Genomic DNA, 13,633 nt, shown 5'->3' with positions numbered 1-13,633 from the left:
AACTCACATAGTGAGATCATGACGTGAGCTGAAACTCAAGAGTTAGACGCTTAACTGACTGAGCCACCCAGACGCCCCTTTTATATAAATTCCTTATTATCTTTGGTCTCTGAATCCTGAGAATCAGGTTTTAACACACTGTTAACCTTAATAAACATCCCAGGACTTATGTATTTGGTAGGCTTATTTGAAATGTAGGGCATATTTTTGGTATTTTTTGACAATATATTTAAATTGAGTTTAGGTATTTAGCTAACAATGACCACTGTTTTAGTGAATGAAAATTGCATATAATAAAATTGCTGTGGTTTGTTACATTTGTTACATAGATTTAGATCTAGCACAGTTCAAATGACTGTACTTCTAGTACTTCTGTTTACATATAAAAGCTTCATGTAAGTTTTTATGCGTTATTAGTATCATTCCTGTTTCCTTTCCTTTGCTGGCCCACTCCTGTTTCAGCCCTTGTGCATTAATAAAGTATTAAGTAACAGAAGAGATGATCTTATTACTGGGTATGTAATAATAAAAGCAAGCATTTGTTGGGATAGAAAGATAAGGAAGTTAAAGCTTTTTCTTTGATAAGTTGATATGTGATTCTTGCATGTAATTAGATGTTTTATAAAGGAATTGGGGATTATATGACAGGAGTCCAGGAATTTATTTAGTCTGTGAAAATTTGATTGCCTTTGTGCCTTGACTAACACTGTTTGTCTTATTCACAGTAACTGTAGTACTGAATGGAAGTGGCTTGTAGACAGAGCAAGAGTTGGCAGCCGATGGACATGGCTTCAAGCCCAGATTTCAGAGCTAGAATACAAAATCCAACAGCTAACGGATGTTCACAGGCAGATTCGTGCCTCCAAGGTATTGTCTGTATTCTTGTATTTTTAAAAATATTATTACTGTTTTAGTTTCTCATCTCTCCACACAAAGTAATTATTATAAGACTTTATAAAAATGTAGTTAATATTAACATTTTTGATATGTCAGTTGCTATAAGTTGAAGCTATCACTATCATGCCTTTTTATTTATCACGATGAGCAGTTCAGCTACTTGAGATACTTTTCAGTTGAGGTCCTGATAGTCCTTCCTGATCCCATTCTCTTTCCCCATGCCACTGTAGCCAATATTTTGACTCCAACATGTTTTGATATTTATTATTTTTATGTATGTTTTTATATTATTGGCACATAGATGTCTGTGTCTACAACTACTATTTTCCATGTTTTTTAAGTTATTTATTTATTTAAAAAAATTTTGTTTATGAGAGAGAGAGAGAAAAAAAACACAAGCTGGGGTGGGGGGCAGAGAGAGAGAAAGGGAGACACAGAATCCGAAGCAGGCTCCAGGCTCCAAGCTGTCAGCACACAGCCCGATGCGGGGCTCTAACTCATGAACCATGGTATCATGACCTGAGCCGAAGTCAGATGCTTAACCACCTGAGCCACCCAGGCACCCCAAGTTTTCTGTTTTTAAAGTCTATATAAATGATATATATACTACAAACTCTTTTGTGACCTGCTTGTTTTTGCTCAGCATAAATTTTACATTTTATAGATCCTGCATGTTATTTAATTGTGTGAATGTGATGGAATTGTATGAGTACAATGGAATGTTTGATCTCTTCTCCTGTTTTCTATTGATAGACATATACATTGTTTAGTTTTATGCCAGTAAAAACAATACTGTAATGACTGTCTTCTATGTGTTTTTTTGTGAACAAAAAAGAGTTCTTGGTATATGCCTAAAAGTGGAAATGCTGGATCTTAGGCCTGGCTATCTTCAGCTTTCCTGTACTTACTGATGTGATTGGGTAATGAATTTTCCCAATGGCAGTGCATGAGACCTCATATTTCTTCACATCTTTGCCAACATTTCATAATTTTTAACCTCTTAATTTTTCCAGTGTAATGAGTATGAAATATTATTTTATTACTGTTTTAATCTAACTGTTCTTTAGTATAGAGATTTGGACCTCAGTGTAATTGACCATCAAATGTTTTTTGTCTAAGAATTAACTTATTTTTTGCCTTCACTCTTTTTTTGGGGGGAGGGTGGTTGGTAGAGGTATGTGTTCGTGAATTATTTTTAAATTTTGGAGACTAATGTGGTCAATTATGAATATTACACATCTCTCATGTTGTGTTTTTTTTCCAATTTTAATATATATATAATAGAAAAGAATGCATGTTCTTTGTGTGTTCATTATAGAATTCTTTGTTAATTTGTTGACTTTATATATCTGCCATATCTTTATACCTCTGTATCTTTCCATTAATGATATAGATTTGTTAAAATTTCTCATTGTGAATTCTTCAGTTTCTTCTGGTAATTGTTAGTTTTTGCCTCTTAACATTTTGAAGTAATGCTGCTTGGTAGATACAAATTTTTGATAATTCTAGGTGTTTCTTTTTATAAACTATAAATAGCTAGATTTAAAAAATTGACTCTGGGGTGCCTGGGTGGCTCAGTGGGTTAAGTGGCCAACTTTGCTTCAGGTCATGTTCTCATGGTTTGTTAGTTTGAGCCCCACGTTGGGCTCTGTGCTGATAGCTCGGATTCTGTGTCTCCCTCTCTCTCTGCCCCTCTCCAGCTCATACTCTATCTGTCTCTCTCAAAAATAAATAAACGTTAAAAATTTTTTTTTAAAAAACCGACTCTGATTGGTTTTTATTTTTTATTTGCCCTTATTCTCCTCTCTTTGTATTTATATCTTTTCTTTCTTTTTTTTTTTAAGTGTATTTATTTATATTGAGAGAGAGAGAGTTCATGAGAGCACATGTGCCAGCAGGGGAAGGGCAGAGAGAGAGGGAAAGAGACAATCCTAAGCAGGCTCCACACTGTCAGCTGTCAGCACAGAGCCTGACTAGGAGCTTGAACCCATGAACCGTGAGATCCTGACCTAAGCTAAAATCAAGAGTTGGGCTCTCAACTCACTCAGCCACCCAGGTTCAAGACACCCTATATCTTGTTTTTTCACCTTTTTGGATTGGTAGAATTTGCTTCATTCCTTTCTTTTCCCTATGCTGGTTTAAAAGCTATTCAGTACAGGTTTATTCTTTGTTATTACTCCCAATTTTTAACATACTTAACTATAAATAATCCTAACAATGACTAAAAGACTAAAAGTACTCAGTATTTCATATTTTTACTTAAAACATGGATTCTAATGTTATTTAACTACTCACTGCATATGTCTACTCAATGTAGTTGCTTTTTTATGGTCGGTAATTAATTGTTTCTAACTAATTTTATTAAAAATGTGCTTACTTTTCTTTTGTGTTCTCCCTATAAAGCTAGTTTACAGATTAAGCTGCTGTAGCAAAGAAACTGAGAAATATCGCAGCTTTATGCAATACATAACACTTCATAACCGAGGGAGTGAATACAGGCTGTGGTCTTTTCTGTCTTGCTGCTCTGCTATCCTCTAGAGTAGTGGTGATGGCACTATTAAACAGGGTTGTGGTCACCTCCTCATTCTGGCCCTTGGGAAGTGAGAAGAGAAGTGCAGCATTGTTTGTTTTCAAGTTGGAGGTGACTTGGAAATTGCACTACTTTGTCCCACATTCATTGGCCTAGATTTAGGCACATGGCTGCAGCTAGATATGTAGCAGGGAAAGGTGAACAGTACAGTCTTACAATGAGAAGTTGTAGGCATAGCTAAAAATCCAGTAGGTGTGGAGTTTGGTTCTAAAAAGAAGAGGAAAATGGATATAGATTGTTGTAGTCTCTGCTACATTCCCTTTTCTCTCGGTTTACATTTTGCTGAAATACATTCTTTAGTGGCTTCTATCTCAAAGTACCTTCATTTTACCCTCACTCGTCAATGATACTTCAGGTTGATATAAGATTCTAATATGATGGTTCTTTTCCCTTCATCCTTTAAAGATCCTATTTCACTGTTTTCTGCTGAGCAGTCTATCTGGTAACTTAAAAGCTGTTTTTGTATATTTGATGGTCTACATGTTTTTACCAATAGGTGTCTAATTATGGATTTATTTCTATTTTATCTGTTCTCAGAAGACACATTTTTAGCAATTCACTGAATTTTGACAAATAGGTAGTTGCATAACCATCACCATTATCTCTTCCCCCATTAGTTATTGGAGAAAAGTGCTTGTTTTATAGGAAAATTGATAAAAGTAAGTTTTCTCACACATTGACTTTAAAGTTCTATCAGATAACTCATGTTGAGATGTCCTGAAAGACTTGGAAATATGAGTTATTGGAAAAGGCAAGTTTATAGGAAGATACAGATTTGGAGTTACTTTAGTAGAAATGGCAGTTAAAGCTATGTTATTGTATCAATTTTTACTTTTTGTTATTTTTTAAAAAATTTATTTTTAACTTATTTTTTAATGTTTATTTATGAGAGAGAGAGAGAACGCGCAAGAACAAGAGGGGTAGGGGTGGTGGGGGGGTGGGGGGGAGGATCCGAAGCAGGCTCTACATTGACAGCAGAAAGCCTGATGTGGGGCTTGAACTCATGCACCGTGAGAGCATGAGCTGAGCTGAAGTTGGATGCTTAACTGACTGAGTCACCCAGGCGCCCCTGTATCAGTTTTTAAATAAAATTCATTCATCTCTCCATCCTGTCTTATCTTCTGCCTTCCCTCTGCCTTTCCTTTATTCTTTCCCATCTTTGCTTTCACGTATACTTATTAGCGTAATGTGTGCTTAAGGTACACAGTGAAGAACAAAACGCACAGAGTTCTTAAATTTTTAGGGTTTAGGTCAAATGGGGGTGAAATTACACAAATGATTACACATATAAATGTTATTTTAATTCCAACCAAAATTTTTCCCCCCAAATTACAGGCTTTTGCTTGGAACTCAAAAGTATATTTTTCCGTTGAAATAATAATATGAGGAGTTCTTATACAATCCCATCAAGTACTATTTAATTTAAATATTGCTAAATATCTCTTTGTAGCTTTGTTTTTATGGGAAACTGTATTCTACATAGTGAAACTGTGGACATTATGGAGATAATATTGTAAGGTTGATGGTTTTTGGTCTGAAAAGAAAAAGCTGAGAAGGAAAGGAATCAGAGCTCTTAACGACATGTTTACTCATATGGTTAGCCCAACGGTACCAAGAGTCTGTATGTAAATAAAGATTAGTAAGTTTTAGGTACTATCGTGATTAGTAAGTTTTAGGTACTATTCTGGTAGGGGAGAGAGACCATGTAAATAATTAATTGCAATATAAGGTAATATGTGCACTGATACAGGTTTTTAATAAGATATAGAAGTGCCATAGAGAGAATGCATAACTCTTATTTAGGGGTTAGCAGGTCAGAGAAAACATCAGCAAAGAGGTGATGCCTCAGTATGGTTTTGGAGGATAAATAGTTTGCTTGAACCAATGGAACTGGAAAAGAGCATTCCTTGAAGGTCTGATGGCATGAAACAACATGATATGTTTTGGAATTTACAAAGTAGAATGAAAATTCAAAGGAGCAGAAAGTATGAGTTGCGCAAGGATGGGAGAGGAAACTAGGAATGAATGAATGAATGTTATTGAATTCCTTGCATAATTTGTCGATTGTCTGTAGGAAGGTGAATAGGAGGATAGACTTTAAACCCTTAGGCTTACCTGTTCTCTGTGTTGGATTTGGGAGAATTTTGTTCAAGAATAGTTTCCTGATGGAAGTCGTTACTGTTTCTTAACTGTCTTCACCGAAACCTTCAGTAATTTCCCAATTCTTTCAGATTACCAGATAATTTATCCTTTCTGATCATTTTCTTTAAAGGAAATAATATCACAGGCATTTTTATAGTAAATAGAGTTCTTAGAACAAGTCAAGTTTAAACCGATTAGGAAATTTCCAAGAAAGTAGATTCCTAGTAAAATTGATTACTAAGTTTCATACTTGAATCTACATAGTCTGGTTCATTGGTGTTTTAATGTTTTGTGTGTTCTAAACAGTGCTATATACTTGTTTAAACATTTTTAAATTTTGATTATGTCATCTATTGGGATAAATTATTTTTAGGAAAGAAATCTAAACTTCCCACTAATAATTTATATTTTTCTTAGTTCAGGCTAGATGTGTATCTGGCCCTTTGTTTTCTTAAGGATCACGTTATGTTTACTTTATGGAAAAGTCACTACAATATTTCTTTTAATAGTTTCTTCTTACATTTCTTGGAAATCAAGGTGTGTAGTTGCTTATTTATGTGTAGTGTAGTTAAATTATTATACTGAATAGAGAAAACTGCACTTTCTTTGCTCTTCTGGCTTCTTGAATTACTGTAATTAAAAAATTGAGAAGCATGTGGCTAAGTTATCTTGAAGGAACTTTCTATTTAACTTACCTTGAAAGTGAAAAAAAATCCTTTCTTAGTTAAATTAGAGATAAGGGGAGGGGAAAGAGATCTAGAGATGTTCTTTTGTAAATATCCTGTTTAAACAGGTCAGGAAACACTGAGATCTAGTAGATCTAAACATTTTAGGTCTTTTTTTTTTTTTAACTTTTATTTATTTTTGAGACAGAGAGAGACAGAGCATGAACGGGGGAGGGTCAGAGAAAGGGAGACACAGAATCTGAAACAGGCTTCAGGCTCTGAGCTGTCAGCACAGAGCCCGACGCGGGCCTTGAACTCACAGACTGCAAGATCACCACCTGAGCCGAAGTTGGACGCCCAACCGACTGAGCCACCCAGGCGCCCCACATTTTAGGTCTTTAAGCTGCCATTTACCTCTTCTTTGACACACTGGGGGTAGTCTAACTTTTGCTAAATTTTTAGAAAGAAGAAAGCACATGTTAGCAACATTCCTTCCTTGTTCTTCCAACACTTTGTCAACACATTACAACTTCCATGTTTCTCCTTTTCTTTGCTTCAGCTTTCACTAAGACAGTAGCTTCTCATCACTTTCAGAAAAAAATTAAAATAGTTTTTCTTGGTTGAGAAGTTGGTTAGCCTATATTAAATGTTTTCTCTTTTAGATTTCGTTTGTTATCTATATTTTACATTGTAATTTTGTGTATTTAAAATTTTTCATTTAAATTTTTTTAAAATCTTAGCTTTCATGACTTTATATAAATACTGATGATGATGTTGAAGCAATTAATTATTTTTTCACTAAACCTAGTTGCTGGGTAAGGATCTCTTCAAGTGTTCATATCAGGAATAGTTGTCTTCTGGTGAGGTTGACTTGCTTTCATCTTATGCTAGAGTTTTCATGGGTCTCAGTCATTGCAACTCATCCCACTAAAACATTTCATATCTTTGTTATTTACCTTGTTTTCTCTATGATTAGACTATTCTTTTTCTGAGTTTTTTAAAAATTCAGCTTTATTCAGGTATGATTGACAAATAAAATTTTAAGATATTTAAGTGTACATCATGGTGACCCAACACACCTGTATTCTTTTCCTGATTTTTAAGAACTGAAACTATCTCTGTAGTGTCTTCAAAGGATATAATCTTCTTCCCTTTTTACTCTATTCTCGGCCATTGTGAGAGTTTTGTCCAGGGCAACAGTTTAAGGGGGAAAACAATAGATTATGACCTTATTACAGATGTCTTCCTGGTTGAATTTTTAAAATATTACTTTTCATTGAACTAATTGTAGCAAGTTTCCTACTTCTAAATAGGTAGTATTCTAAAGTTTCAAAAATTGATCTTTTGAAATTCAGGATCAGTTTTTCCATATGTACAAGATTATTAGTAAGGGTTATGAAAACAGGCTAATTCACAGCAGCCTGGCTCATAAAATAATCAAACCAATGGGAATTATAGCTACATTGATATGATGAAAATTTGTATTTGTTTTACAAGCAGATACTGTTGAAAAATCTGGTGAGAGAGACGCTTTTACAAATTTTGAATGACATTTCAGATACTTTCAGTCAAGAGCTTTTGAGATTGATGATCCTCTATCAAGTCTACTTTAACTTTAAAAATACCAAATGAAACAAAAATTTTTAAAAAATATATTTCTTCAGATTTCTTGATAGCCATATCTGTGCATTCTAGGACAATAGTTATTGAGATGGGATCAACAACTGGATCTCCTTCTCTTTGTAAAAGTTACTAGCACTGTTGGAAGTGTAGTTTAAAAATAATGATAATAACTTACTTGTTACTTTTACCACACGTCGGTGGTAATATATTGCTACAAAATAATAAAATGTATGTTTGATACCATACCTGAATGTGTTCATGCTACAGTGATATATGCTCCAAATTAAGGTGTAAATTGAAACTATCCATATATAACATTGTAATTTATAGGCTGTTTCCATCCTATAAATAGCACTTATACATGATATAAGCTGGCTTATATAGTTTTTTTTTTAATTTCCATCATGAACTACTGTACTTATATTAGTGTTTTAGTTGGCTTTTCATTACAAGAATATTTCAGCCACATAGCCATTTAATACTTATCTAACTGGCCTATTAGGAGCTTATTGGCATTTTGCAAAACAACCACATATGTGTGTGTGTTTCTTTGTGTGTGTGTGTATACAACCATTAATATACAAGTATACATATATACAACCATATACACACATTTATACATTATGTGAAAATATATATTATTCTTTGCAGGGGGGGGGAAGTGGTAGAAGCGGTAGGGAGGGAAAAAGTTTTACGGTGAGAACTGATTATGAAACTGTTGAGATCATCTCTGTGCATTCTTTTTCCCCTTTCTCTTCTGTCTTCATTGCCATTGAGGGGCCTAAGGGTGAGAACAGTTGGAGTGAAGAATCTGGGGAATATGGGAGAATATTTAGCAAGCCAGTTGTGAGTAAGTATACGTGTGTGTGTGAATGGTAGGCAGGGAGGACAGAGGCAGCTAGATCCCTACTCTTTCTTCTAGTTTCTTACATTTCAGAAAATACCGCAGCACAGTTGAAAACTTGTGTCTGTATTATTAACTCATCTACCTAGTAAGCACTAGTGTGGCCTCGAGAGTACTTTTTCTCAATAGTGCAGTCCTGCCCTTTGTTGCTTGCTGGCAGCAGCAGAGTTGGAACTCCTTAGAGTGCTCGGAAAGAAGTTAGTACAAAGTCAGAATGTTGTTTGGATGCTTGTAAGTTTGGTACTTTAATTTATGAAGCTGGGAGTACTCAAATATAAAACTCAAATGGAAATGCTAGCTACCAAAATACTCAAAGACTGTATCAGGAAGTGTTCCAAATTTCAGCGTGAAATATTCACATTCTATGTATAAGCCTTTATTTTAAATGTGTCATGCTTTTTACTGCTAATAACTAAAACCAATAAAAGGAAAAATAATTGCATGTATACAATTTATGACAATATTTCACAAACCTAACCCTTAAGACATACGTTTTATTTTAGCTACACATGTTTTAAATCAGCCAAGTTTTTACAGTTAGACTGTACTTTCAAGTGTGCTTTCTGATTTCCAAGCAATAATGAGAAGCATGGTTTCATGTGCATTGTAACATTAAAATTGATTTAGCAGTCAGTTTGTTTTCATTTCAACTCTTTAATTGCTGTTTGCCTAGGGGATAGTGATCCTAGAAGAATGTCAGCTTCCAAAAGACATTCTGAAAAAACAAATACAATTTGCTGACCAAGCGGCTTCATTAAATACGACAGGGAATCCCCAGATTCCCCAAGAGAGTCAAGATCCTTTACCAGAACAAGATTTTGAAATGTCACCAAGTAGTCCTACACTTCTTCTTCGCAACATAGAAAAACAGGTAATGTGAAGTAAGAGTAAGATGGGAGTGGCACGAAATGACTTTTAATCAATTTTATGAACTCTTCAAATAAACCTGTGTGTCTGCTTGGGATCTTGGTTATTAAAGTTTGCCATTTGACATTAAATATAGTTAAAATATTTAGTATGTGACTGGTCTCTCATAATATTGATAGAATTAAGATTATTTACATATTGTATACAAAGTATTAGTACATAGCCATAGGACAACTCATTTATGCAAGGATTGGAAAATCTTTTTTTCTAACAAAATTGCTCATCATTGGACTTTTCTTTCCTGGGGAAAGAGGAGTGATACCACTTAATAGATCTGAATCTGAATAGTTGTTTGATCAATTTATTGATAGAGATTTTTAATGAAAGATATCAGAATATGAGTTCCTTTATTTAAAAAAGGTCATGGAAATAAATGGCAAATTAGCCCCTAACAAATTACTTTGATTCTAAAGCCTTTCCTGATATTTAAATTCTATTATGGTTGACTCTAGAAGTCTAATTATTTTTTCCTGTATCTATCCTTTAAAATCATACCATTTATTTTTATTTAGACATTGGTGGCTTTTGAACAAACCTGACTTTCTAGGAGTTTGTTAACTTGCAGCTGATCTGAATCTGCTGGAATCGACCCAGTTGGGATCACAGCTGCATGATTACCTTGTTCCAGTGGATAATGTGGATTCATGCCTGCCCACATCTAATTTTTCTAAGTTTTTCTGACATATATTGTGAAATAATTTAGTATTAGGTTACTACTGTTTTATTTCCGGTAAATCAGGGTATGGTGCAACGCCTCTTCCCCCATATTTGTTGCATTTACAGTTGCCTGGAGTTTTCCTTAATTGCAGAATTGCATCATCAAACTACTTTTATGACTATTTTGTAATTCAGAAAGTTATTTTATAATCATCTGATATTAAATTGGAATGCACTTTACCAGATAGGTGGTGTTTTCAGTAGTGTTGCTTATGTTCCCACTTTACTCTCTTTTCTCTCTCATCCCATAGGATCACTACACTACCCTTTCAGTTTGGCCCTAATTATTTCTCACTCCAGAATAATGTACTTGCTTGGTCAGTCAGGTCTTCTGTTTTTTTTGTTTTCGTTTTTATTTTTTTTTTTTTTACCTGTAGTTCATTATTTATCCTTTGAAAAGAGATTCTTTTAATATTTTTTTTTCTCCTTGTTAGCACCAATTTGTTTTGTTAGACCTGAGTTATTAATATCAGAATGGGCTAATTTACAGGGTCTAGTGAGAAATGAAATCACATAGCTCTTTGTTAAAAACAATTTTGAAGAGTTTTAAGTCAGTAGCAGCAGGGCATTAAGCAAGCATGGCACCCTTCTGAGTGCAGCCTTGTGTGACTGCTCAGGTTGCTCACCCATGAAGTTGACCCTGGGTATCACATGTTTATTTTTGGTCCCATTGCTGACAGGATTGCCAGAGGCTTTGGAAGAGAAGGGAACCGGGAGTTGTGAGAACAATGGTAATGGCTTTAGGTATAGGAAGAGTAGAGCAAAAGGATACAGAAAGGGACACCAGCAATCTCTTGTAGAGGTCATTAGTAAATTGCCTATAAACAGGTCATTTGCTCTTGAAACATATGCTAATAATGTTTTCGTAGTCAATTAAAAAATTGTTTACAAATGCTGCTGAAGAGGGATGAGAATTAAGTGGCAGGCCTGGCAACCCTGATACTACACACATTTTTCTTAAGATAACCTGTTGGTATATAACTGTTTGTTGACTATAGTGGACCTTGAATATAGATCCGGTATTGATGACTTACCTGAATTAATTTTATTAGAGAAATGTTCGCTTCCCAAACAAAATTTATTTATGTATCTCAAAACAATGAAAGAGTTGGCAATTAAAATACTAAAGGCACTATTAAGTTGTACACTGATATGAGTTTTAAAAAGCAACTTACTGGTCTATAGTATTAATGTATACTTGCATTATTAGATAATGTATTTTATTCATAAATTAAAAGGTAACTTTATTTTAGAACTTTAGGTAATTTAAATTTCAAACTGGTGTATTTACATTAAGAACCTTGTTATGCAATAGCTAGTAAGTGTTTTAACTTTGAGTTGATTAGTTTTTATCTTAAGAGTTTAAATTATGCCTCTCCTAATTTTACTTTTTTCTCATTTTTATTATGAATTTCTTATCCCAAACATGGACTCAGATATTTGTGATTTTTATCAGGCTGGATTGAGTTGGTTGTTATAATGTTCTTTTGAGCCAATTATTCACACGTACCTAACCGGTTACCTCCAGGGGGCTTAGAAGATTTTTAATGATATTTTTGGCAGTGGAACATTGAAAAGAGTGTATCAGTGTTTTGGACTGAAAAATATGGGATACTTTATAAATTTCTTTGTATGACTAAACTAATGAATGCTTACCAAGTGGATAAAGACTGTATTTGTAATGATTTTGAAAATGAGCTTTAATTGAAAAATGAGTGATAATTTTTAAAATGAAGTCATTTGGTATGTATTACTTTTTAAGAAAATAAATGGTAAAAAATTTTCAGGGTCCTTTTCAAAGATTTTTTGAAGAATTCAAATATTAGATTTAGTTCTATTATATTCTTTAGTCTCATTATTTCTAATAGTATGTTATTAGTTTCATACAAATGAAAAATTTAAAATAATTATTTTATGTGCCCCTCTATTTTATAATGGAATATCTTTCAGTTAATAAAAATGGTGACACAGGTCTACATATTTAAAACAATAAAATCATACATTAGTAAGTGAGAAAACCAGGTTTTAGAAAATTGATGTGACACGATTAAATTAGAACTGTGTGTGTGTGTGTATGCGTGTTGTATTTACTCACATATACTCAGAAAACTTAGTCTAGAGGGATGGATATATACCAAGATATTAGCAGTGTTTTTACTCTGTGAAATATGAATGCAAGAGACTTTCTTTTCCCTTTTTAAGCCCCTCTATACTTTCCCTTTTTCTACAATAAACACAGATTACATATGTAATGAAAATAGTTGTCATTCTTCTGTAGAAACGTACTGTTTCCACTGACGTGGCCTATGTTTATTGTAATTGTTGTAGGTTATCGTTTTAGGATAATTTAATATTTATTACATATTACAAATAGATTATGTATATTTAAATTTGGAGTAAGGGTCAATGAAAATTTGGAGTACCTAAAAAAACCCTGATATTTTTGAATTAGGAAAAATATTGAGAAACAGTGTGGCATTGGATTCAAGCCTGAATTTCTTACCAACTTTATAATCCTTGCTCAAGCTTCAATTTCCTCAGCTGTAGTTGATTTTAATAGTAATATCAGTAGTTCTAATACTAATTACTTTGCAGGTTAATTGTAAAGATTAGAAATAATCTGTTTAGTGCTTTGTATAGTGCCTGGCACATAGTAGGCACTTCATAAATTATAGCTATGACTTTGTTATTATTAACTTGGCTGCCTCAAAGGAAATATTTTGTAGATGCTATTAGCTAAATTCAAATGTTTTAAGAGGATAGGAAGAGTAGATAAATGACCTGTAACAAAAATGGATATGGTAAAGGACTACTTTAAAATGTGAACATACTTATAATAAATGGAAAAAATTAGTAGTGACATAAATCATCTTTGGAGATTAAAATATTTACTAAAATACAAGCATTTACTTGTTTCATGAAAAGTCAAGCATTTAGTAGGTGCTAAAGGTGTGAGACTTAACTCACATGTCTTGCTTAGCAGTAGTAAAAGGTTACTTGTTTTCTTGCAGAGTGCACAGTTGACGGAAATCATCAACAGTCTGATTGCCCCTCTCAACTTGTCCCCAACTTCATCACCCCTATCCTCCAAATCCTGTAGCCATAAATGTCTAGCGAATGGCATTTCCAGGAGGTAGGTATCAGTGAGATAGTTTGGTTTCTAAATTT

At 33.7% G+C, this 13,633-nt stretch overlaps 1 protein-coding gene across 7 annotated transcripts in view; it reads left to right on the top strand.

The window, feature by feature from the left end:
* The window catches only part of KANSL1L (KAT8 regulatory NSL complex subunit 1 like), a 131,643-nt gene that overhangs the window by 38,234 nt on the left and 79,776 nt on the right, over positions 1 to 13,633 (top strand). For all 7 annotated transcript variants that reach the window (XM_030327729.1, XM_030327726.1, XM_030327731.1 and 4 more), the window contains 3 exons: positions 726 to 867; positions 9,495 to 9,692; positions 13,477 to 13,598. In XM_030327729.1, the coding sequence (XP_030183589.1) occupies positions 726 to 867; positions 9,495 to 9,692; positions 13,477 to 13,598 (462 nt within the window). The remainder of the gene's footprint in view (positions 1 to 725; positions 868 to 9,494; positions 9,693 to 13,476; positions 13,599 to 13,633) is intronic.

Source organism: Lynx canadensis, chromosome C1 (assembly GCF_007474595.2).
Source record: "Lynx canadensis isolate LIC74 chromosome C1, mLynCan4.pri.v2, whole genome shotgun sequence".
Taxonomy (NCBI): domain Eukaryota; kingdom Metazoa; phylum Chordata; class Mammalia; order Carnivora; family Felidae; genus Lynx; species Lynx canadensis.
Note: the sequence above shows the minus strand (reverse complement) of the source record. Positions and strands in the feature narration are given on the sequence as shown.